This window comes from Apium graveolens, chromosome 7 (assembly GCF_009905375.1).
Source record: "Apium graveolens cultivar Ventura chromosome 7, ASM990537v1, whole genome shotgun sequence".
In the NCBI taxonomy this organism is placed as follows: domain Eukaryota; kingdom Viridiplantae; phylum Streptophyta; class Magnoliopsida; order Apiales; family Apiaceae; genus Apium; species Apium graveolens.
The window spans coordinates 114,469,483-114,495,626 of NC_133653.1; the positions used below are offsets into that span (position 1 = coordinate 114,469,483).

General features: G+C 32.9%; 1 protein-coding gene across 7 annotated transcripts; it reads left to right on the forward strand.

Moving 5' to 3' along the window:
* The first annotated feature begins 5 nt into the window (after nt 1-5).
* On the forward strand, nt 6-26,144 carry LOC141672956 (putative tRNA N6-adenosine threonylcarbamoyltransferase, mitochondrial). 7 transcript variants are annotated; one of them, XM_074479653.1, is made up of 16 exons: nt 6-271; nt 615-688; nt 2,940-3,027; nt 3,741-4,420; nt 4,515-4,559; nt 13,780-13,854; nt 13,979-14,075; nt 14,194-14,284; nt 15,595-15,644; nt 23,368-23,558; nt 23,669-23,754; nt 24,328-24,403; nt 24,509-24,592; nt 24,681-24,795; nt 25,485-25,573; nt 25,855-26,144. In XM_074479653.1, exons 4-16 carry the CDS (start codon nt 4,175-4,177, stop codon nt 25,990-25,992), a joined length of 1,383 nt encoding a protein of 460 aa, XP_074335754.1. In that variant the 5' UTR covers nt 6-271; nt 615-688; nt 2,940-3,027; nt 3,741-4,174; the 3' UTR covers nt 25,993-26,144. The 7 variants fall into 7 exon arrangements, with proteins under 7 accessions (XP_074335754.1, XP_074335755.1, XP_074335756.1 ...); XM_074479654.1 differs by having other exon boundaries at nt 2,940-2,985; XM_074479655.1 differs by lacking the exon at nt 615-688 and having other exon boundaries at nt 2,929-3,027.

Genomic DNA, 26,144 nt, shown 5'->3' on the forward strand with positions numbered 1-26,144 from the left:
GCTCAGTTATTACGGATAGCAGAGCTGGAGGAGCTGACGAGCCCAACTATTCTGCAAGGCGCAGATAGGAATATTTACGAAGTACAAGGGCGTATGTACAATACCAACACTTGAATCTTTGTTTCATCTCCTCTAGGTTTCTCTTTTACAACCCCCCAACATCAATCAATACGCTACTCAAATCCCAAACCTATATACACATATATACATACAACTTACACTTATCTCGTCCTTATAAACCTCCAATTTTTCTTTAATTTTCGCTCCAAAGGTAAATTATGTATATATATATATATATTGTTCTAATGCTTGTGTATCTATAACTATGCAATTTTAGTCACTAGTAAAAATTGTACACAATTCACAATTTATTCTCAAGCACTTAATTTTATGCAATTCACCAATTTTATGTTTTGTTTTATTTAGATAATAAATTGCTGCTTTTGTTCTTTTTTCTAATGTTTATATATTAATAGCTCGAAATGCTTGTTTTTAGCTTGATTGTGTATCAATTGCATTGCGTGAATTTTGTAATCCACGTGGATCATTAGTAACTTGTACATTTTTTGACATTCCGAATTGTTATTTTGGCATGATTAAATTATGGATGCTAGACTAGTGGCGGTGTTTTAATGTACTACATTGCTCTGTTCGTATTTAGTATCGATTGAATTTTGACTATATGAAGGTATGTGTTGCCACTTACTAATTTAGATACCGTTCTTAGCTTGTGAACCTTTCTATTGATAATGTTTGGTATTTGTGATAATGTATTTACTTGTTTAAGAAACAGAAGGAGTTTATGTAAGAACGGAATGTGAGGTATTTTTAATTTAATTACGATATTACTTTGTTTGGCGCAAACGACATTTACTCTGGACACTAATATGATACGCAGCACAAATTTGGTTTTTCGGGTTTTTATAGTAATATTTGGATTTAGGCGTAGTTGAAGTAAAGTAGTTGTAAGATCAATTAGGAATTTTAATCATCTTGTATTAATTAAATTTCTAAATTGCTATCAAGTTTGTATAATCGGATGAGATGAAATAGTTTGTGGAAGCCAAAACTATAATGAAGGTAATATCAACGTGTTTATTGGAGGTTATATCTTTCAATTGTTGAGGGATGGTGAGTGGTAGTATTTTTCAATTTTCTGAGCGACGTAGCTGTACTTTTCTTGCATTTCACGGGCTTTTAGTAAGGTAACTTTAACCAATTGAACTAATGTCAATCGAAGCAATGTCCTAAATCATTTGCTCCATTTGTCATTTAGTGACTAGTGCTATGAATATTATCTAGAGCTTCGAAGTAGTAACTCTATTCTAGTTATTTTATAATGACATATCAGACATGACACACCATTTGATAACTATTTTTCATACATTTTTTTGGGCCTCTTGAGGGAGATTTGGATTATTTGGTGTGTGGCTTGAAGATGGGCCTGGATTAACTAAATTGTGTATTCATTTTGGGTTGATAAGACATCTTTTAATTTTTGAAGCAACCATTGTCGGGCCCAAAGTAACTGCCCCTATAACTCTTATAAATTTTGGGTTGATAAGATATTTTTTTATTTTACTAAATAAATCCATAACTATTTTATTATCCGTGTTAAATAAGCATATAAATTCTTATACTCACATAAAATTATGGTATATGTTAGTATAATAAAAATAAAGAAATTATCAACATAAATCAATAATTAATTTTATTAAATTTTAAAACTTTCTTTCCCTAAATATACCAAATTAGAAAGTCGTAATCTCTTTCGAAAATCTAAAAATTAAATTAAAAATTTTAAAAATTATATAAAATTATACTTTTTCTTTATTTTTAGATAGTGATATTAATTCCAACCAATTTATACATGTCCACGACATTTACATAATTAACATAAAACCAAAGTAATAATTATAAATCATATACTAATTTAATCCAAACATTTCGAATATATGTTTTACTTTTTTAATCTATAATAATCTACTAAAAGTATAATTATTTTTTTTTACTTTTTTTTCTTATTTTCTAAATAAACATAATAAATTTTCCAGCTGTCACAGTAGATTCTTTATGCTCCCCCATCTTTTTCTAAGCTCACATCACTCTCTAAAATTGTTCTAATATTCACACATCCTATATATATATATATTGATTCAATTGGGTTTTTTTCTTACTGCTGCTCCATCCACACACAGGTACTCTAATTAAATTCTTGTTATTTTTTTTTATTTTGCATTTATGAATTTGTGTTATGAACTGTGTATATTGATTCTGTTGCTTTTGCATGGTGAATTGTACTATTATTGTTGTTGGGTCTTTAATTAAAATTTGATTCTTGGTTCAAATTAGCTTGTTACACTTTTTTGAATAGTTTGATGTTACCATGGTCTGTATTTTGGTTTGTGAAGTTGAATATTGGGAATTGACTGTGAACCCTTGATGGGTTTTACGTAAGGGGATGAATTGACCTCGAAAGTTATGATTTTTACTCTGTTGGAATCGTCCGGTTGCGTTTTTAGTGTAAAAGGCGGAATCTTTAGATGAATAAAGGGTGTGGACAGGGCCAAGTGAGACCTCTTTGGTTGGTAAATTCTGTCTAATTGAATTTAGACGATTCTTTGGCTTTTATGCACAAGTGATGGTAACGAGCTCTTGGTTGGTTTATAATACATAATGTATTGCTATTAGTATCAATCACATTGAGGATTGAGCGGTACACGAGTTTTAAAAACTAGTAGTATACCATATGCGATTGTTTCTTGATTTTAATCGTACACATTGTGCAGTCAATGATATACCAGTTGAATATCGCGAACATCATATACAATCTGTTTATTAGTTTTCTGCTTGTTGCCTAGTTGTGATTACTGGTATTCTGTTAGCGACCTTAGAAAGTACTATCTCTTTATGGATTTTTACACTTAGATTGTTTACAGACTAACCACACAGCAGCCGCCGCCTCCTCCGTTCAGCAACATACAGGTCCCTCCCTCCCTCGGTCTCCCTCTCTCTCCCCACTCCTATGTATGTATCTATTGATTACTTGTAGAAATTTCTGAAGATCTGTCTGCTACTACTGCTATTTTGTTCTTCTTTTTTTAATTGCATTATGTTGTTTTTTGTTTTAGACTGTTATAATGTTCTTGCTTGTCCTGTTTTATTAACTGATTTGAGTAATTTCTTAGACTATAAACTGCAGACTATTTCTTAGATTGTTAGGTGAATTAGTGAGGTTGTTGGTGTAGAAAAATTAGTTTAGATGATAATACTATTACTACCATGCCAAACACTCCTGGGTGTTATAAGCCTGGTGAAACAAGAGTCTCGGATTAAAATCTGAATATTCTAGTTAAGATAAATATGATTAATACTTTGTGGTTTGACTGATTAAATAATGATGATTAAGTAGCTAAGTACTATATGAATACTGTGAACTCTTACTTGGTGAAGATAATTGTTGCTGTGTAATAATATCAACCGAGAAGAATGCTTAGAGCATATTAAAAACTATTAAAAATAAGCAACACATTTAAATTATATTTAGTTATTTGTATTAAAAGGAGGAAAAAATATAATAATCAAAAACTATTAAAATTCAAAATTGAAATACAGTACTTAAAAAAATAAGATATATTAAATAAAAGCAACAATTATATTGTGCTAATATTGAAATACAATTATATTAAATAAATATAAATAAAGTGCTAATATTGTGATCTTAATACTTCGTGTAACAGGGATAAATGGCTCAACGTGAAGATATGTTCAAGTGGGATATTTAAATAAAAGATATGTTCAAGTAACCCAGAAATCCAACGGAGCCTTACATTTTCCCATCTTCTTCGATTTCACCTCATTTCTTCTCTCCCTTCTTCCCTTCAACGTTGGGTTCTTCATTTTAAATCGACAGTCTTCATTAATTTAACGTAGAGTTTCTTTCTCCTTCCTATTGTCAGTTTTATATCTGCATAATATGGGTGGTTCTCCACTTTTAACCGGAAAGTGCCGATTTTTGACCGGAAATTGCTGATTTTGACCGAAAATACTAAAAAACGTTTTCTTCTCCGATTTCATTCTATATTATCGCTAGGCTGCCTTACAGCGATTTATCGGCCGATTTATCGGCGAAATTGCCGATTTCTATAACACCGGATTCACAAATACACAAAAAATGGTGACAATTATATCTTCACTTTCCTGCTTAACCCATCTTCCAAAACCCCTATTCACACTTTTAAAACCTTTTAAACCCAGACCTCAAAAACCCAATTTTTATTCACTCATCTTCTCACCCAAATCATTATCTACTCTATCTGCTCATAAATATGGTGACCCATTATCATATAAACAAACCACAAATCATGATTTGGTTATTCTTGGCATTGAAACTAGTTGTGATGACACTGCTGCCGCTGTTGTAAGCCATTTCTTGGAATTTTGTTGTGTGTGTGAGTTTGGGTTTTTTTGTTTGATTTGTTGTGTGTAAAGATTGTGTCCTTGTGTTTTTATAGGTTCGAAGCAATGGTGATATTCTTAGCCAAGTTGTGTCTTCTCAGGTAATATATGTACAAATGCTCGTTACACCACTTTGGATTGATTTTTGTGTAATTCTCGGGTTTTTGTGTATTTTTTTCCTAGTTAGCCTTTAGGTAATTTTTTTGTGTGAGATGAGGTACTTGTTATTCTTAAGATTCATGATTAACAGCTACAAACTTGTATATATATGTGTAGATATAACTAAGGATAATCAACAATCATGGAGGAACTGAGATCTCCCCATTAGAGATGAAAGGTTTTGAGATTTTATCAGATCTAACTAACTCTCCAGGAGCTAACCAAACAGAATATATAGACAAGACAGAAAACGGTTATGATAAACAGTTTTCTCTATTAAAGTTAACTAGTAAAGCCTACTTATCAAAATGTGATAAGATAGGGGCAATATTCCCCCCCCCCCTCAAGTTGAATGTCGAACATTCTAGCTGGAAAGAATCGACCAATGAGCTTGACAACCAAGGCCTTAAGTAAAGATGTCATCCAACTGAGAAGAGCTTAGATTGTAAATTGGAGAGATGAGGTGTGACTGAACCTGTTCCCGAACGAATCAAGAGCGAAATGCTTTGTTTTGGGATGAAAACTAGATATACGACAATGTCAAGAGCAGCTTGATTGTTTGTGTGAATAACAATGGGCAATTGTTGAGAAATATTAAGTTCTGACTGAAGCAAAGTAATCCAAGTCAATTCACACGCTGTATCTGTAATAGCACGGAGCTCAACTTCAGCCGTGGAGCGAGAAATAACCTTTTGTTTGCTAGAGTGCCAGGTAATAAGGGAAGAACCAAGCAGTAAGCACATCCCAGTAATGCTTCTGAACATGCCTGTAGAATCCAGACAAGAGCCCCAATCACTGTCACAGAATGCAGACAAAATAAGACTGGAATTAACGAAATAAAAGATACCCCGAAAAGGTGTAGCTTTTAAGTAACGGAGAACCCGTTGGACAACCTGCATATGTGGAACACGAGGCTTCTGTAAGAATTGGCTTAAGTGGTGGCTTAAGTGGTGAACAACAAACGCAATGTCTGGTCTCGTGACCGTGAGATAGAGAAGTTTTCCAACAAATTTCCTGTACGGAGTAGGATCATCTAACAATTCACCGTTCACCGTCATGAGGAGAAAGCTTGACATGGTGTCAATAGGAGAGAGAGGTTTGCAATCCTCGAGGCCTGCTTCGACTAGCATATCATACACAAATTTGTGTTGATGAATATACAGCCCCTCAGTAGTGCGATGTAATTCCAAACCCAGATAATACTTTGCTAAGCCTAGGTCTTTAATAGTGAAGGAGGAGTGCAGAACAATTTTGACATGTGTAATAAACTCAGAATCTGTCCCAGTTAATAAAATGTCATCGACATAAACTAGAGCAACAAACAAACTACCACTTTTATAAGTGAAAAGTGAATAATTTGCAACAGTTTGCACAAAACCAAGACCCAATAAAACTGAAGCTAAATTTTTGAACCAAACACGAGAGGCCTGTTTGAGCCCGTAAATGGACTTATTCAATCGAGAGACTGCATTTTGTACCATGTAAAGGGCGCCCCTTTGGAATTTCCATGTAAACTTCCTCCACTAAATCTCCGTGGAGGAAGGCATTATTAATATCCAACTGGTGAAAATCCCAGCCTTTAACGGTAACTAAAGCCAAGAATGTACGAACCGTAGGGGTGTTTAACCGAATGGGATAACCGAAAAAATTTCCGTTCGGTTAACCAAATTATAAAATTCGGTTCGGTTTTCGGTAGTAAAATTTCAGGAATTCGGTTTTTCGGTAATTCGGTTTTTTACCTTGGTTAACCGATAACCGAATACAACAACCAAAGTTTTATATAATATATCAATATACAATATTAATAATACTGTGTCTGTAAGTCTGTAACTAATATACTTATATTATTAATATTACTATAGTACTTCTCCAGTTCTCCCAAACCAGACCCCAAACCAGACCCAGACCCAGTTCCCAATTTCCCATCTCCATTCAAAAATCCATTGATTCAAAACGACCCAGTTCCCAATTTCCCATCTCCATTCAAAAATCCATCGATTCAAAACAGATTCCACTCCAGAGTCCATCGATTAGGTCCACTCCAGAGTGACAGAGTCCATCGATTCAGAGATTTTTCCAAGGTATTCGATTTTGATTTTTGTAAATTGATAATCATTTTCATTCCATTTCCATACGATTTTGTGATGTTAGTTCGATTTTGTGATGTTAATTCAAAAAGAAACATAAAAAGTTGTGAAGACTGAAGCATATGAAATATCAAATATATATATATATAAATAGATATACGTGGCTGCTCTTAATACCGTGGTTTCTGTACAGGGAGAGGGAGGAGAGTTATTATTCACCTCATTTTTTTGATTTTGAATTGTTGCATATGTATACAAAAATTATAATTTACAATTTGTTGAATTTGTGAATTGTGCATTTTATATTATCAAATGCTTGTAGGCTGTAAACTTAAATGTATTGGCCTGTAACTTCAATATTTTAAATTCTAATTGTAAACTTAATACTGATTGTAAACTTAAGCATATTTTGTTAAATTTCGGTTTCTATTTTCGGTTTCCGGTAATAACCGAAATGGTTATTTCGGTTTCGGTTAAAACCGAATACATTTCGGTTCGGTTTTTGGTAGCATTTTTTCCGGTTTCGGTTAACCGAAAAAAAATTCGGTTCGGTTCGGTTTTAACCGAATGCACAACCCTAGTCACACAACTAATCCATTATACACAACAATACCCCCAAGCTATAAATCTCACTTTCTGCGATTCAACTTGGCAAAAGTTTAAAAAGTTGTCCAACTAGACTCCACAACACTTGATCAACCCTTCAGATTCAGTATTTCACAGAAATCTGACCGGTTACTCACACAGACAATCTATCAAACACTACTATGCACCAGTTAAACACTGCACAACAATTCTCCAAGTCAATTAATCAAACACTTGTAGTGCTTGAATAACAACACAATTCAATAAGCACAATTCCTCAGGACTTAAGCTATTCACAAACAATTACTGGAACACCATGACAACTAGTAACAACACAACACAACAGAGACAATTCTCCAGAGTTCAACAAAGACAATTCTTCAGAATTTTCTGCTTCAATTTACTGAGTTAACTCCTCAGTGTCAATTGTCTCTGTTGAACTCTGGAGAATTGTCTCTGTTATGTTGTGTTGTTACTAGTTGTCACGGTGTTTCAGTTATTGTTTGTGAGTAGCTTAAGTCCTGAGAAATTGTGCTTATTGAATTGTGTTGTTATTCCAGCACTACAGGTGTTTGATTAATTGACTTGGAGAATTGTTGTAGAGTGTTTAACTGGTGCATAGTATTGTTTGATAGATTGTTCGTGTGAGTAACCGGTCAGATTTCTGTGAAATACTGAATCTGAAGGGTTGATCAGTTGTTGTGAAGTCTAAATTGTTGGACAACTGTTGAAACTATTGCCAAGTTGACTCACAGAAAGTGAGATTTATAGCTTGGGGGTATTGCTGTGTAGAACGGATTAGTTGTGGTGACTACGGCTATGCATTCGGTTAAAACCAAACCGAATTTTTTTTCGATTAACCGAAACCGAAATAAGGGAAAAAATGCTACCGAACCGAAATGTATTTGGTTTAACCGAAATCGAAATAACCATTTCGGTTATTACCGGAAACCGAAAATAGAAACCGAAATTTAAGAAAATATGTTATAATTGCAAAAAACTCAGACAATGTTTTAAGTTTACAATTAGTATTAAGTTTAAAATATTGAATTTACAGGCCAATACATTTAAGATTAAAGCCTACCAGCATTGATAATATAAAATGCACAATTCACAAATTCAACAAATTATAATTTCTGTATACATATGCAACAATTCAAAATCAAAAAAATAGGTGAATAATAACTCTCCTCCCTCTCCCTGTACAGAAACCACTGTATTAAGAGCAGCCACGTATATATATTTGTTATTTCATATGCTTCAGTCTTCACCACTTTTTCTGTTTTTGTTTGAATTAACATCACAAAATCGTATGGAAATGGAATGAAAATGATTATCAATTTACAAAAATCAAAATCAAATACCTTGAAAAAATCTCTGAATCGATGGATTCTGTCACTCTGGAGTGGGCCTCTGAATCGATGGACTCTGGAGTGGAATCTGTTTTGAATCGAAATGGGAAATTGGGAACTGGGCCTGGGTTTGATTTGGGAGAACTGGAGAAGTACTATTGTAATAATAATAATATATGTATATTAGTTACAGAATTACAAACACGGTATTATTAATATTGTATATTTATATATTATATAAAATTTCGGTTGTTGTATTCGGTTAACCACGGTAAAAAAACGAATTATCGAAAAACAGAATTCCTGAAATTTTACTGCAGAAAACGAACCGAATTTTATAATTTGGTAAACCGAACTGAAATTTTTTCGGTTATTCGGTTCGGTTTTCGGTTAACCGAACCGAATGCACACCCCTAGTGGTGACTGAATGAGTAGAATTTTAGTGTGCTTAGAAGCTGGCTGGATTGAAACTCTTGGAGTTTAGGATAGGGGTGGCTGTTGGTACAGAATGAAGGAGGAAAATGAGGAATCCTATAATGCACTCTTGCAGGTGGTCCAAAAACAGTGTGTGCTACAAGGAGAAGTCAAACAAGAGATTTCATGAGTTGGAGGAATTAATTGAACTGGTTACTCAGAAGATGGAAAGATTAAAAGAGATGAAAGCTAAGAAGAAATGAGAAGCTAGATTTGTGAATCATGTTGTTATATCTAGCTCACCAGGAAATAATCTACTCAAACTATTAGACCATCTCAATTTAAATTCTCCAAAGTTTGATGAACTGCCAGGTGAAGAGAAAGAGGATTGGCACTCTGAAGAATTCATTTGTATAGCTTTGGGACTGGAGGATTTCTTTCAGCCTAAACAGAGTTTTAAAAAAACCAATTCTATTGGTGCTAAGATGTTGGAGTGCACACCTGATTTCACAGAGGAAATCTAATGACAAAGAAGATCTAGATGTGACAATGAAGTCAGGGCCAGAGTTTCAAATGCCAACAGAATTGATGCATCTACAAAACTGAGAAAAGTATCTTCATTGTTTCCTACAAGCAGAGACATTGTTGAGACTTTCGATAGCAAAAGACTTGTCAAAAAAATTTTAACAGCTGAATTTTCTTATGATTAGGGTATGAGGTCTAGCAATTCTTGTAGGGACAAGGTGCTTATCTTTGATCCTGGTGGTCTGGTGCAAAACCTGCAGTCAGAAGCTGTTAAAAACAAGTTCAAAGATAAATTTAGGAGTGAGGTGACACTGGAAGAAGCTCTAGTGAAAAGTTCAGTTAGTGCACAATTTAGGCCTTGGGAAGATAGTAGTTTGAATTTCCAGTCAATAGAGCAGCTTGTAAAGGGACCTTCTCAGTGGCAAAGGAAAGTGTTCATCATTGGGACTGTGAATTCAGCTACACTACAATGCCAGAGTACTCAAAAAGTGATTGATCAGTTTGATAATATTGTTAATGAGATAAATCAACAATATGTTTTTTCTGGGGAAACTGAGATGATTGTAATACCATACCTGTGCACTGTGCTGGAACCAGGCAGCCTTGAAAATACAAGGAGACTTGAAGATTATGATATTTCTAGGAAAAGGGTTTTAATGACCATCTTTGATCCAGGAGGGTATATAATTGGTGCCTGCTATGTTCAAATTATTTGTGCTACAGCTGTAATTCTGCATTCAGCGACTATTGCAAGTGGTGAAAAGCAACTGCAAATGCATGATCCACCATGAGGATATGGTGGCATTTAAGGAGGGAGGAATGTCAGGATTGACATATATTAGTATTAGTTTGGGATATTAAGTAGTTCGTAGTGAGTATTGAGGCAATTATGTCTTTTAAGAAGTAGTTAGTTACAAGCTAGTAGAGTCTATAAATAGATCTATCAGTTGTAATATCAGATTATGAATTGATATATGAAAATGGAATCTCATTCCAGCACTCTCTCTCTATAAGTGCTTTCTCTCTCTAAAATTCTGGCTTGTTCTACAAGCATTCTCTTCTCATCGTAAATCTAATCTGATCTGATCTCTTCTGTTTCTCATCTTATTTCTTCTGTTTCTCACCTACATTTCTGCTTAATCTCTACTGTTTCATTGCTATTTAGCTGTTATCTTACTTGTTAATTCAGAAAATACCAAAAATAGACACAAATTAGGTCAGAATCTCACTTGATCCTGACAGAAACATGTTGCTTAGTAGGCAAAAGAATAGTCCAGATAGCACGAGAAAAATCATCAACGATAGTTATGAAATAACGACAACCATTATAAGTGGGTGTCCTATACGGGCCCCAAACGTCACAATGTATTAGTTCAAAAGGACTAGAAGCATTCGATAAACTTGAAGAAAACGGAAGCTTACATTGTTTTGCTAATGGATAAGTAGTAGAGGACTCAACAAATTTAGTACTTGAACAATGGGAATCAATTACATGAGTTTTGAACAAAATATTAGCAGGGACATGTTTGTGCCAAAGAGAATACGACGAAGTAGAAGCAATGAGGGCTGAAATAGCATTGGTATTGCAGAGTTGGTAGAGACCTCTACTGAGATTATCAAGAACCAATGCCTTCGTCCGGTATTGGTCTAGCAAATAACACGTGCTGGATGTAAAATGAATGGTGGAAGCCAATTGAGAGGACAATTTATGGACTGATAACAGATTAAAAGTGAAATAAGGGACTAATAAAACTTCATGGATAAGAACAGAGTTGGGATGAAGGAAAACAGAACCAATATGAGTAACAAGAGCACTCTCCCCATTAGGAAATTTAACAGTTAGTGGTGTGACTAAGAAAGTAACATCTTGCATAAAATCAATGTTGCAGCACATGTGGTTCATGGCCCTGGTGTCTAAAACCCTTATGTTATGTGAAAATTGTGCAGAAGATAATAAGGAATAAGCAGTACCTGCCAAGTGTGTAGCAAGGCTGAAAGAAGTTGGAGATGGAGTGGAGAATGGAGGTGGAGTGTTGAGACATTTCATAACGGAATGCAGCTGAGTTTGAAGTTCTTCTATCCTGGTAGTAAGAGAAGCAGAGTGAGAGACGGGAACTGCATCTGCACTAGAGTGTGACTGAGAAACCTGAAGAGCAGCAGGCTTTGAAGGTTTTTGCTGAAATCTGGAATGTTGAGGTCTGCGTTTTCCTTTGTTATTAGGATGAGCCGGATGGTCAAGAGGATAGCCTATGAGTTTGTAGCATTTTTCCTTAGTGTGATCCTTCATATGGCAATGAGCACATTCTTGAACACGAGCAGGGGATTTGTCACTAAACTTGTTAGGAATATAAGGAGAGGGACTGTGACTTGATGAAACAGAGGGCATATTAACCATCATAGCAATGGGTGAAGAAGTAAAACCATGGTTTTGTCTCTGTTTTCCTCTTGTTTAATAAGCATGAAAGCTTGATTAACACTAGGCCAAGGAGACATCACGAGAAGTTGGCTTCGAGCAGCAGTATAGCTTGAATGAAGTCCCATTAAAAACTGTATGAGACGAGTTTTTTCCATCCGTGATTCCCACTTTTTATTGGAAGTACAGGTGCACTGAATGGCAGGTGATAAGGCTCGAAGCTCATCCCAGAAGCCTTTAAGCTCGTGGAAATAGAATTCCACAGAAACATCCCTTGTTCATGTTTAAACAAAGCACGTTGAGTTTCGTAGAATTTATGACCACTAACTGCTGAAAATCTTTCACTCAACTCATTCCATACTATTGCAGCATTGTCCATGTAATTCATACTGTTACTAATGTCATCACTGACAATATTCAAGATCCATGTAATGGCCATGTCGTTGACTCGACGCCAATGAGCATAAAGAGAAGAAACACTAGGAGCCACAAACTCACCAGTATCAATTACCAACTTATTTTTGGCAGATAAAGCAATCTGCATAGACCTTTTCCAGGATGCATAATTCTCAGATCCTGTGAGTTTCTTAGAGATCAAAACCATTCCAGGTTGATCGTTATTATGCAAAAACAACGGATGTGCATTATTATCAATAGATGTGGAAGAATGAGTGTTGGCGTTTGTGTTTGAAGGAGGTGTGTTTGTGTATCTGTTTGAAGGAGGTGTGGTTGTATTCATTGTGTCAGATTGTAAAACAACTCGAGCTAAGTGCGATTAAGAGGTGAAGACGTAGATGACATTCAACGAACGCGAAAAGCAACACGATCTCAAACAACAAGATGAATATGATCATTATCAAGCGGAAACGATTACAAAACTCAAACAGAAACGATTACGAAATTGATGCAATCGAGATATAACTCAATTAAGCACAAAGCAACATCGCTATATCAGCGATTCATCAAAATTCAACAAAAAACGTGAACTACCAGAAACAAGAAACGATAAAATTGAGATGAAGCAGGAATACGATCAAACAGTTTGTAGGCGAAATGAAAACTCACAAAGCACCAACCGATATGTCTAAGAGATGAAGATGACGCAGAGAAAAAAATTGTCGAGATGATTGCGGAAGAGAAAAGCTCTGATACCATCTTAAGATTCATGATTAACAGCTACAAACTTGTATATATGTGTAGATGTAACTAAGGATAATCAACAATCATGGAGGAACTGAGATCTCCATTAGATACGAAAGGTTTTGAGATTTTTACAGATCTAACTAACTCTCCAGAAGCTAAGCAAACAGAATATATAGACAAGACAGAAAACGGTTATGATAAGCAGTTCTCTCTATCAAAGTTAACTAGTAAAGCCTACTTATCAAAATGTGATAAGATAGGGGCAATAGTTATAAGCACAAATGAGTGTCAACTTGATAATTCTTCTGAAATTGTACGAAAGTAATGAATCAATGACCCAGGGGGAACTTGAAGATGGTCGGTTCTTCTTTGAAAATTTTACAAATAGCTTGCTTTACTTTGTACATGAACACACAGGGATGGCCCTTAGTTGATGAATGCATTTCTTTCTGCCTACTTTTATTTTTCGGTGTATTTGATTCTTTGTTGATGGAAAAAAATATCTTGGTAAATATCTCTTATGCCTCCAATATCTCCGACGGCATAATTTCCTTAGTCAGCGTTATAATTACAAAGAAGAGAAGAACCTTTTAACGTCTTCTGGTTTTTATTATTGTGTGACTAACACTACACTTAAATCAAGGGAGATTTGCTTGCTAAATATGGAGGAGTTTCTCCTAAAATGGCAGAAGAAGCACATTCACAAGTGATTGACCAGGTATTGTAGCTACATTGTGTTGATTATCTTTACTTTATTAAAGGTGCTTCTATGCCATCTCAAACACCTTCCATCTCTCAAATCCTTCACGAATATGTTCATATTTTCTGTTTGCTGTCTACAGGTGGTTCAGGAAGCACTCGATAAAGCTAAATTGATTGAGTCAGATCTTTCTGCAGTTGCTGTTACTATTGGCCCTGGTTTAAGTCTATGTCTACGTGGTAATTGATTTCTATGCTGGTTCTTAGCAGTTACAATTTTATTTAGTTACTAGATGATATTTTTTTGGGAACACGAGGCTTCTCTTAAACAGATATATCGTTTCATGTATACATGTAGTTGGAGTGCAGAAAGCTCGGAAACTTGCTGCTAGTTATAGCCTTCCTATTGTCAATGTCCATCATATGGAAGCCCATGCTTTGGTAGCTCGGTATGACATCTTGAAATTCAATAATCTAAAGAAATTAATTTTATACTTTATGTCAATTTTAGTTAATTGTTATTTTATACAATCTCATTCAAATTTGCCGTGACAGTCTCTTGATATTTTCACAAGTTTTTACTGCGGTTAATAACTTATATCAGTCATAGTTCCAAAACCTTGTTGAACCAACTTCTCAAATATTTGTTTTGAAGCATAATGTAATTAACAATCTCAACTTTCACTTTCAACTTTCGGTCTTTTTAATTATTCTTCTCGCAGTTATTTTGTTTCTAAAATAGACAATTGCCTGAAATAGTTACATATTTTCTTTCTCTCGGTCATGCTGTCACAGTCCCACTTAATTGTTTATATTTTGTCTTCGTTAACAATAGAGTATTCAGATGCTTTTACCTAAAAGAGTTTTTCTTAGCACATATGATCCATTTAAAATGTCTAGAAAATCAACATGCATTTAGACTAAGATTACATCCAGACAGGGTTCAACAGTGGATCTATCATAAAATTGATATGTTTTTTTGCTTCCTCACTAAGACAAGCGTAATTATTTTAAATTTTAATGATTTTTGTAAGAATTAACTGGGTGGGCAAGGTATACTTGTATGATTTTGTGGAAAAATCGCTGAATACTTGTTGAAATGATGTATATGAAGATGGTAATAGAAGTAGATATTGAAATAAAGACTAAACTCTGAAATATTCTATGGTTTTTGACAGGGCGATCACCTAATTTCGTCGTTTATAAACCAATGTCTTTTTTAATCTTTGTAACAAAAAAATCTTTTGTCGGAAGTAAGAGGATACATGAAATCATGAATAATTAGAAGCTTGATATATGGAAACAATGCTAAAGTCATTTTTTTCTAACTTTCAATTCAATTTTATATCCAAACCCCCTTATGCACTCATCTGGTAACCAAAAGAGATGCAAGATTGAAATCCTTTCACTCCAATAATGGAGCAGTGGATCGTGGATCAAACATTTCCTTCTATCCTTGAGACACAAGGTATATATCAACGAAAGAGCACCAGTATTTTCAAGGCTTCCGCATGCACCTGTCTGTCTGATTAAAGCCCATAATCATGATAAGTAGCTACCCTCTACAAGTTGACCCCAGTAACGTGCACACCCAATCATCTTACAGTTTTATCAACGTGAAATGGAATGACACCCATATTGTGGGATTCAAAATTATGTGCTATATTTTGTGAACAAGACAAGTTATATGTAATTAGATATGCATGCACATGCACATAAATTCCTTCTTACCTTACCTTCTCATATTCATTCTATTTAGGTTAACTGAAAGGGAGGTGCAATTTCCGTTTATAGCCCTTCTTATATCAGGTAAGAACCTTAAAATTGATGTTTTTACATCAGCATTATATATGTCAGTATGTTTCTGTGCCTTCAATTTCTTGTGGAGATTCGTAAAACTCATAATTGATTTCAATAGTGTTGGGGCATGTGGAGCTCTACTTTTGGAGCACTAGTTCTTTATTTTAATATAAAGTACTTGCCTTATTTCCCCCAAAGATTTCACTACTAAAGATGGTTATATACTATGGAAGTCAGGTTCGTATCTAATCCTTGCGAGCTATTGGTTTGTGCAAACTATGATAATTTGGTTGATTGGTTAACATCTTCCTAAAAGTTTTTAGCATCTTCCAAAAAAATTTAAACATATATAATTTATTAAAAACTTAATCCATGTATCAAACAAAACTATCAACTCTTTCCATAATAGTTAATCTATACTACTTACACTCAACTTCTTCCTAAACTCTTTTATTTGGAGTCAAACTCTTCCAAATTTATTTAAGCCAATGATACAAGGAAACGGGAATGTGGCCACAAATTGCGACCCAGTTCGTTCGTCCTCGATCCCGGAACAATCGCGAGCGGAAACGTTGCGGGTCGTGACCTGAAACGCCGGTAGTGATGAACCATAAGAACCCACGTTGTTCTTGACTTTCTTCTTTCTTTCAGATCGATGAAAGGAATCGATTGTTTTCTCTGTGGTTTTCTTGGAGAGTTTTAATGGGGTTTGCAGAAGTAAAGAAGAAAGAAGAACGGTTAGAGAGGGAAGGAAGAAAGACATGCACCCCCAAAAATATAAAAAGAGATCTCTTTTTGGATTAATGTATCCGGACATTTTGTTACATCCATTTTTCGATAATTGTGCCTAATTAAAAGGAGGTCGGTTGTTAATTTGTTAAACAAGTCAAACTGAATTCCCACCTAATAAAATTCGTACAATTGTGCTTTTATTAATGAAGTACTTTTCATCTTAGTTGCTCCAGTTTTATCATCAAAATAATGTAATAATAAATTTACAAATTTTGTAGTATTGGAATAACATTTAAACATTACAACTGAAAAGTGTGTAATATGTTGAATTATATAAATAAATATGGTGCGTCGTACCCATACGGTCCCTCGTACCATACGTTCCCTCGTACCCCGATGTTCCATAGTACCCGTACGTTCCCTCGCACCGAAATCACTCAAGACCGCCATGTATCCGTTCCGTACCACATTTCGTATCGAACCCCGTCTTATGTAACACTGATTAACTATGGGTGTTCATGGGTCGGGTTGGGCCAGGTTGGAGGCGTTTTTACGACCTAACCCCAATAAATCGGTTTGGAATTTTTCGACCCAACCCGTAAAAATAAAATCGTAACCCAACCCTACCCTTCGTATATATCGGTTTTGGGTCGGGTTGGGCTGGTTGAACGGATTGAATGATTATATAAAAAAAGTTTCAATACTATATATAATTGCTAATTTTGAATTAGTGAACTTACGATGATAGTACTATTCTTTAAATATGATTTGATTGAAAAATTTTAGTTATGTATATCATATCATAAATCATATACACATACACGAAATTTAACTAAAATGAAATATTTGTAGTGTATAATGTACAATTACATATAATATATAGATTATAATTTAAATTATCGAACGAGACTTAAGTTAAATCGGGTTTGGGTGAGTTGGGTTGGATGAAACAAATCTTGAACCCCGTACCCCAACCCGTTTAATGCGGTTTGAATTTTTTTTAACCCAACCATGGATCGGGTTTTCTTAAATGGTTTAATCGGCCTAAAAGAGGTTGGGTTGGGTCTGTTTGATTGGGTTAACGAACCCATGAACACCCTAGATTTAACAATCAATATATTTAAAGATGAATAGGAAAACAAACCAAAAATAAATAAAAAATAAATAAAAAGCAGTATTTCCTTATTGATTGCAAAACCAGAATAAATCCTACTTTAAAAAATAGATAAAATAGGTTGTGTAAAATTAAGATTTTATAAATATCATAGTTTGATAATATATAACATAAAATGCTATTGCATTAAATAGACATAAATATACAGAATTCCATTATCATTAAAATTTATATCACCATCGCAAATTAATACTACAATTATTATAGAATTATGATACTAAATTATCATAATAACACATAATTAAAATACTATTGCATTGCATATGTATGTATGTATATATAATATACACATCATGTTCCTTGTAGCACCCTTAGCCAAAGAACTATAAGAACTGTCTCAACTATCTTATTAGAGATTTTGCGACAAAATTCACATTATTCCGTAGTTTATTCTTTAGCTGAACTTTGTATTTTGTATTGAATTTATGAGATAATTTAACAATTGATTTCAGAGAGTCTATTCAATATTTAGGGTACCTGCAACAATTTTTTTTTTTTTAGTATTGGTTAGGGTCCGACAATATTATTGCTTTATTGGTAAATATAATGTGCTATTTAAGTAGAGTTCATATGTAGAACATAACATTCGGCAACAGAATTCATTGAATTCACTTTGTTATGAAATATTTTTGTGCTATTTATGTATAGTTCAGGTGTAGAACTTTGCATTATATGTAGTATTAACTAGGGTTCTATAGCAGAATTGCACATGCAAAATGTCGTGTTTATGCATTATATTTATTGAAAACATTTCTAAGCAGACACAACAAGTATGTATCTCGGTTTAGATCCGGAAAGTCTAATTAAAATTTAGTGTTTTATTGTAGAATTTGCTTACATTGTAATGGTTCTAGGTTCTATTTTAATTGTGTGTGTATATATATATGATAGGACAACTTTAATAAAAACCAATTTTAGAATAGAAACTAGAAACTAATTAATTTTTTTTCTAAATTACTTCGAAATATAATAAATATGGTATGCAAATCGATCGTTGAAAGATCGGGGAAAAATACAGTGAAGTCTGATTTTCGAAAAATAATTACCGATTGACGATAAAAACCAAATAGTTCTAGTTTTATATTAAGTTTGGTTCTATTTAATCATTTGCATTATTATATATATATTGTCCAACCTAAAATTAAATTCAAAATTAAAGATAAATTCTTACATTATTGATTCGTGTTAAAATAAAATTAAAGTTTACCTAATTCATTGGTGGATATAACGTAGACTTATAAGAGTGGGATATTGGGATCCGACCCCACTAGCCGAATATTAAGGTCAATAGTAGATCTGTGTGTACAATGTTTGAATTTAATTTATATAACAATATATATATATATATATATATATATATATTGTCAAACCTTCCAAAGAGAACCCTCTTATTTTATAAGATCTGTGGAGAACCCTTTGATTTTATTATAGATTCTCATCAGAAATTGTAGAGTTTTATTTTAGAAATGTTAAATTCGATGATAATGTAGATAATAATTATATTTGAATATTATAAAAATTTTAACACTTAAATTTGAAAAAAAAAATTGATGTTACATTTTGATTCTACTGTTGAATAATTTTGAACTGTGATTCCACCAAAAACCACTGCGAACTACTTCATTAATTTTCAATAATTGATTAAATAAAAATTGTACAACTTTGTTTCTTGATTTAATAATTAAAATTTGTAAATATATATGATAAAAAATGAAATAAATGTGTATTTTATTTTTAAATAATGGTTCTCTATTAGAATACAAATTACCAACCAGAGGGCAATTAGTGATTGTTATAGGTATATTAGTGATTCTAAAATAATCCACTTATATATTTATTAGGTGACACTAATCATTTACTGATCACTATATGTAATTTAGTGATTCTTAGTAACTGAATGATTATTTTTGTGAAATTCATTGATCGCCTCTAAATTGTAAATAATAATTTATTTTATATTTAGTGATTTTCAGTACGTAAATTAGTGATTTACAGGTTTGTAGTTTGTAATTTAATTTATTTTTAATAAGAGTAAGACTATTATATATACACACACACTATACTATAATAACCAAAATATGGTGTAATTTGGTTCAACGGTTATTCCCTATTTGGTTATTAAAAAATATAAATAAATAATGTTATACATATGCTAATCTACTAAATTACTAAAAAAAACTTGATATAGTCTCTTTATCCCGCTAAATTACGATCAAAGCCTCTGAGTAGACTACGACCACAGTTCTTCCTTATTTTTTTTAATATTTTTTTATAAATCTCTTATTATATATTATATAAATATTAAAGTTATTATATGAGATAAACAAAATTTAAAATTTACTTAAATATAAACGAAACCGTGCATCGCACGGGATTTAAGCCAGTATATTATATATATAGATATATAGATGATCAAACAGAAACAACCCTTAAAATGAAAACTAGAAACTAACCTAAGTCTTTGGATCAATCTAATCTAATGCCCCCCGATGATCATATTGTATACCATATGTGCTATATTTTGAGACGATTTAAATGTTTTTTATTTTAGTTTTGGTTTTATTATAAGGGGGTGTCTAGTGGAATAAGACCATATATATAGAGAGAGAATGATTCTTACTCAAATACAACTAATTTAAAATACAACCTCTGCACCACACCCAATTTAAATACACCCTCTCACACACAACTCCACCTAATTCCCTCCATTTTTAATTGAATTTTTCCCGTCAATTGGTGAACTATTTTAAAATATAACTTCACCATATTTTCTACATCCTCCAACAGTATAAATACCATATTTGATATATTTCGGCGATAAATCACTATTTATGCCTATGAGCATCACTAAAATCTATTGAGCTCTGGAATAATCCTGATTTCGGCTTGGTGATTCGAGTAAGCTTAAATATTGATTTATCATCGGAATATAGCAAATATGCTATGCAAATTGATTATTAGGAGATGGAGAAAAATACGGTGAAATTATATTTAAAAAAGTTAATCGAATAAAGGGAAACAAATTAAAAACGAAGGAGAGAAATATAACATGAATATAGTGCACATGGAGGAGAGAGAAAAGGGTTAAATGTGTGGTTGTTTTTGGTTTATAGTTTGTATTTTAAATTTAGTTTATTTTTGATCAAAAGCCTATGTATATATACAACCTCCGCCCCTCATTTCTTTATGTTTTTTTCACATGCTTGACACTCGTTTTAAGGCAATGATAAAGTATAGTTCCGGAATTTATTTTTAAAATTTTCATTTTTTATATAAAATTTGAACATTATATTTTATTTAGAAGAAAAAATAAATTAATAAAATTATACAACTACATTTAATAGGAGCATTAAAGTGCATGTCGAGTCTCAGTCCCCCAATGTAAAGAATTGAGGAGGACGGGGGGAGTATAAATTATGTTTAAAATTTTTATAATTTTTCAAATACATACATATATTTTGTACAAATAGTTTCATTTAAATTGTATGTTTATACCATTTTAGAAATGCGCAAAATATACATTTACATTTACACAAATAAATAAATAAATATAAGTAATGTATGTTTTTACATATTTATTCAAACAATATATAAAATATAGTACTTTAAAAGAAACGTGCAGGTTATAATAACTGTACTAATATTTAAAACCACTATATAGTTTGAATCATGTCAATAATATAAAATTTGTGTCATTAATAGTTGATGTTTTTATAATAAGAAGTAAGAGTAAAGTTCTATGAAGACCTTTATTTTATATAGGAGACCTCGGAGACCACGTTCTGCAATTAAAATATTATAAAATATATTATCTTGTGAAGTATGTTTTACGAATATCACTAATTCATTAAAATTGTTAAATCCAATGAATTTAATGAGTGGAATGTGTTCTGCAAATTGTACAAATGTTTTGCAAACTAAACATGTTTCGTAGATTTAAACATTTGTAATGTTTTACATGTAGTACATATACGATATTCAAGATTTTGAATTGAATAATGATATTTTTGCAAAACGTGATTCACAAATAATACATTTTTACAATTTTTTATGCAAGATTTTACTTGCAGAACATAAGTGGTCTCCAACTAAAAGGTGCTCTCCATAGAACTTTACTTTAAAAAGTAAATGTATATATAATAAGATAATAAATAAATGTTAAAATTAATATTTATATATATTATATTATATTTATCTATATTTATTAAGCGTAAGTGATTCTTATCCAAAACTTTGGTCATGTACCACCAAAACAATCTCAACAGAAGAATAAGAATAAGAACATAGAATAAGAATAATAACAATCACCATAGAACATAGAATAAGAATCTATTACTTGAAAAATAGACTAGTTAGAAAAAGAAACCAGTCTAATACAATCGTATTATAGAATATATTAAAGGTTCAACCAATTATAAATAAAAGGATTATGACGTTCTGCTATTCAAACACCAAAATATGATACAATGAATAACCGTAGGTAGAATATGCTAGATGTTCTACCGTATATAATTGTATAATATATCGCCAAAAAGTAATTAAATTCAACATGCATATATTTCTCAATTTCTGCAAATTTGTTGCAACAATATTGCAACAAACCATTAAAGATAACAACAATATTACAACAAAATCAGAAGTAACAATATATATGTATTTTAAAAAAATTTAAAAAAAAAAATTTAAAATTTTAAAAAATAAAACAAGTGAAATTTAGAAAATCGTGCATCGCACGGGTTATAAGCTGGTATATATATATATAGAGAGAAAGAGAGTTAAGTTCTATGGAGCTCACTATTTCATTGGAGTACTGGAGTCCATATATGTTTTGCAAATAATATAACGTAAAACATATTATTTTGTGAAGCATATTGTCCAAACGTCGCTATTATAATAGAAATCTTGCAAATCCTATACATTTTATAAGTAGAATATTGCAAAACTGATAGTTTTGCAACGTGAACATGGATGTTCTACAAACTAAGCATGTGCTGCAAAACAATATATATTGCAAGGTTTTACTAGTAAAATATATGGAATCTGCAAGTTTATTATTAAAATAATGATATTTGCATAACATGATACACAAAATAATATGTTCTGCAATGTTTTACGTAATATATTACTTGCTTAACTCATATATATATATATTATATTCTTTTACCCAATTAATAATTAAAAATTAAATAATGAAATAGTTTTTTTTATTCATGTAAGTCTAATTATAACTACAGGTAATTATGAACCTAATAACTCTTAATGCATGATAAAAGTTGCTTGCATTAGTCTTTGACATGTCAGAATATGGCATACAGGATGTACTGGATTTCAACTCCTTATATCTCTATATGATCATGATGCCTTCTGAACTGGCCATAGTTATACCTGTAAACGTTTTCATGCATTCAACAGGAAAGGAAAATGGTTGTAAACAAAGAAATTTCACTTTCTAAATATGTGTCCAAGTAAATGAATATTAGATATTGTTAGTCTTGTGTTTTGCATTGTGTGTAAACAACTCTTGCAATTAGGAATCAATAGTTCTATTCTACTTTTGGCCATCTAGTCATGATCTTACTTTTGTAATTTGTAGAAGTTTAGTTTATCTGACTTAACATAAGCTGATGGATATCATTATCATAACAAAATGTTACTTTTGCTTTATCACCTTTTTGCAACTTTGCAAGTATACTTTTTTGCTTGTCTAAGATTGGAAGATCAAAATTGTCCGTTTTTATTGAGATCTCCACATAACTTATCAAATCAAGGTTCTTTTTCACTTTGACCATCTAGTTATAATTATTTTTTCCTATTGTTTGTTTGTAGGAGGACATAATATCCTAATTCTCGCACGGGAACTTGGTCAATACTTGCAACTAGGGACTACTATTGATGACGCAATTGGCGAGGCATATGACAAGACTGCGAAGTGGCTCGGTCTTGAGTTGAGGAGGAGCGGGGGCTTAGCTATAGAGGAGCTTGCTCGAAAAGGAGATGCAGGATCCATCAAGTTTAAAGTAAGTTCATCTTCGACTGCTACTAACTTTAAGAGTGTTTAAGCTATAGGAATAAAATTGGTGAACAGGGAATTTGCATTATAACTAATGTTGGATATATTGCTGCTCAGGTCCCAATGAAACACCATAAAGATTGCAATTTTTCGTATGCTGGTTTAAAGACTCAAGTGAGACTGGCAATTGAATCAAAGAATATGTAAACTGCCTTTGAAGTTTTTCTATTCTTTTTGTGACTTTTTTTTGTCGTCTATTTCTCTCTATATTTAAATGAACTATGAATTATTGCTATCTACATTGTCGATTTTCTTTGAAAACTGGCTACTTTTGTGCTTTATGGAGGAAAATAATCATCCTCTGAAATACTTGTTTTGTTCTTTCCTTCCATATACTTTTTCCTCTCGCTATCCCTGTTGTGGTTGCTATTTAGGTTTTCCCCCCTAAATGTTTACACTTTGAGCTTTATAAGCGATTATTCCAGCCAGACCATTGTCGAATTAAATTGTGTAGACCATCCTTGAATTAATTGTCTGTTTCTCTTTTGGAGCAAACTGTATAGTATTTTAGGAATCTCGTATTTGTTGGAAAATGCCTTGAACCAGTAATTGGCAGAGAAGTGAAGTTATATAACTTTCAAGCATTATAGTTACGTGATCTATTGCCTGGTATATGTTTTGAATGTTTTAGTTGTCAAACAAACCCTGTCGTAGATTAATTTTTTTTTTTTCTTTCATTATATTCACCTATTCATTTTTAAACGAGTAATATGCAGTGATGCTGAAACTCCCAGTTCCTCCGCTAGTATTGAAGACCAAAGTTCACGAGCTGATATTGCAGCTTCATTTCAGGTGTAGCATCATAATTCGTTTGTCCATCTGTAAATTCAGATTCTATTTCCTTCCATATCTTAATATTTTTTATTTGCTCTTTTGCACTGTAAACTCGTATTGCAGCGAGTTGCCGTATTGCATCTGGAAGAGAAGTGTGGAAGAGCTATTGAATGGGCATTAGAGATGGAACCTTCTATTAAACATTTGGTACTCTTCAACTTTGCTCCAAATAGTAGGTACGCCTCGCAAGTACGCGTCAATTCTTATCACCGATTTTTTGTCTGCTTGTCTAAAGGTGGTCTCAGGTGGTGTGGCATCTAATCAGTACGTCAGGGATCGGTTGGATCAGGTTGCTAAGAAGAAAGGGCTGCAGCTTGTTTGCCCTCCTCCTAGTCTTTGTACTGACAATGGTAATTGCATTTAGATGGTCGGACATTCTCTCCTGCAAGAAAACTTATTAAAGAAGAGATTGTACAAGAACTATGGTGTTGTTTCTTTAATTTGTAGTTTTGATCAACGGAGTTATTAGCTGTCTTCAGACCAGATTGATCTGTCCTCATGAAGAGGTGCAGCTACTATATCGTGGTTTATAGAAAAGGCCACAGGTCCAGTTGGCTTTTGCATCTTTGCTATTTAGTGAACTATGTATTCAAGATTAACAAAACAAACAATTAGTGCGTCAGAATGAGAGAGATAGAGACATAGAGAGAGAGAGATGGGGGGGGGAGGGATTGGTTACACATGAACACAGAATTGGTGTTTGAGAGATGTACTGATACACATAAGTGCACACATGTGGAGTCAAAGAGGCTACAGATGAATAACTTGCTGAGACTCCACTTGATTCATAACGCTTACTGCATTTTTATGTTTTGTTAGAAGTCGAACTTAAAGTGTTCCCTTGATGATAATATTTAAATTTGAATTAGCGCATTTTTAGCTTAACAGAAAAATTGTTTATTAAACTGAAGTTATGGCATCTGTCCACTAGGTCAGTAATACTGTGAAATTAGAAACCGTTTCTGCATTTTTTAGTGAACACCAGTAATTTGGCACACCTTACCTTATATACAATCATGTCTTTGTATCAAATGATCAGGAGTGATGGTGGCTTGGACTGGTATTGAGCACTTTCGTAATGGTAGATTTGATCCTCCCCCGCCTCTGAATGAGCTAGAAGATGCAAGAGTTAGTCTTTTTGCATCTCTCTTTTTGATTATTTATAAATGGAATAGTATCTGATATTTACTTCATTAATTTACTGCCCGGCAACGTAATATTGTTTATTGTAATCTTATATTTATTTGTGAGTCTGCTTCCATTTTATATTATGAGGTTGAAAGATGGAGTATGTTCAGTTCGGAATACATATTTTATTTTGGAAGCAAGATCCATATCAATTTCTTAGGCATCTTTATATTTTCATGGTCTAGCTTTAAATTTTGTTGAACTTTGTCATGTTAATTTAGCTTGATTTGCGGCCAAGGTGGCCACTGGGCGAGGAATATGCTAGAGGGAAAAGTGAGGCTCGGTCATTGAGAACAGCTCGAATGCATCCATCCCTTACATCTATGATCCAGGCATCTCAACGACAAGAACAAACATAGCCTTCAAACATCAGTTTCTATTGGTTTTGCAGTCAACTTCATTCTTTTTGGCTGTTATAGGTATCACGTGTCCTAAGCATAGAGGTCACTTTGTAGAGCTCTGACACACTGATTTATATGTTCTATTGTCATCAGAATGCTAATGTATATCC

Excerpts from the sequence above, each read along its gene's own strand:
- LOC141672956 (XM_074479653.1), top strand. The coding sequence starts at position 4,175 with ATGGTGACAATTATATCTTCACTTTCCTGCTTAACCCATCTTCCAAAA. Across the intron at positions 24,593-24,680 it reads AACCTTCTATTAAACATTTG|GTGGTCTCAGGTGGTGTGGC; the intron begins GTACTCTTCAAC and ends GCTTGTCTAAAG. Across the intron at positions 24,796-25,484 it reads TAGTCTTTGTACTGACAATG|GAGTGATGGTGGCTTGGACT; the intron begins GTAATTGCATTT and ends TCAAATGATCAG.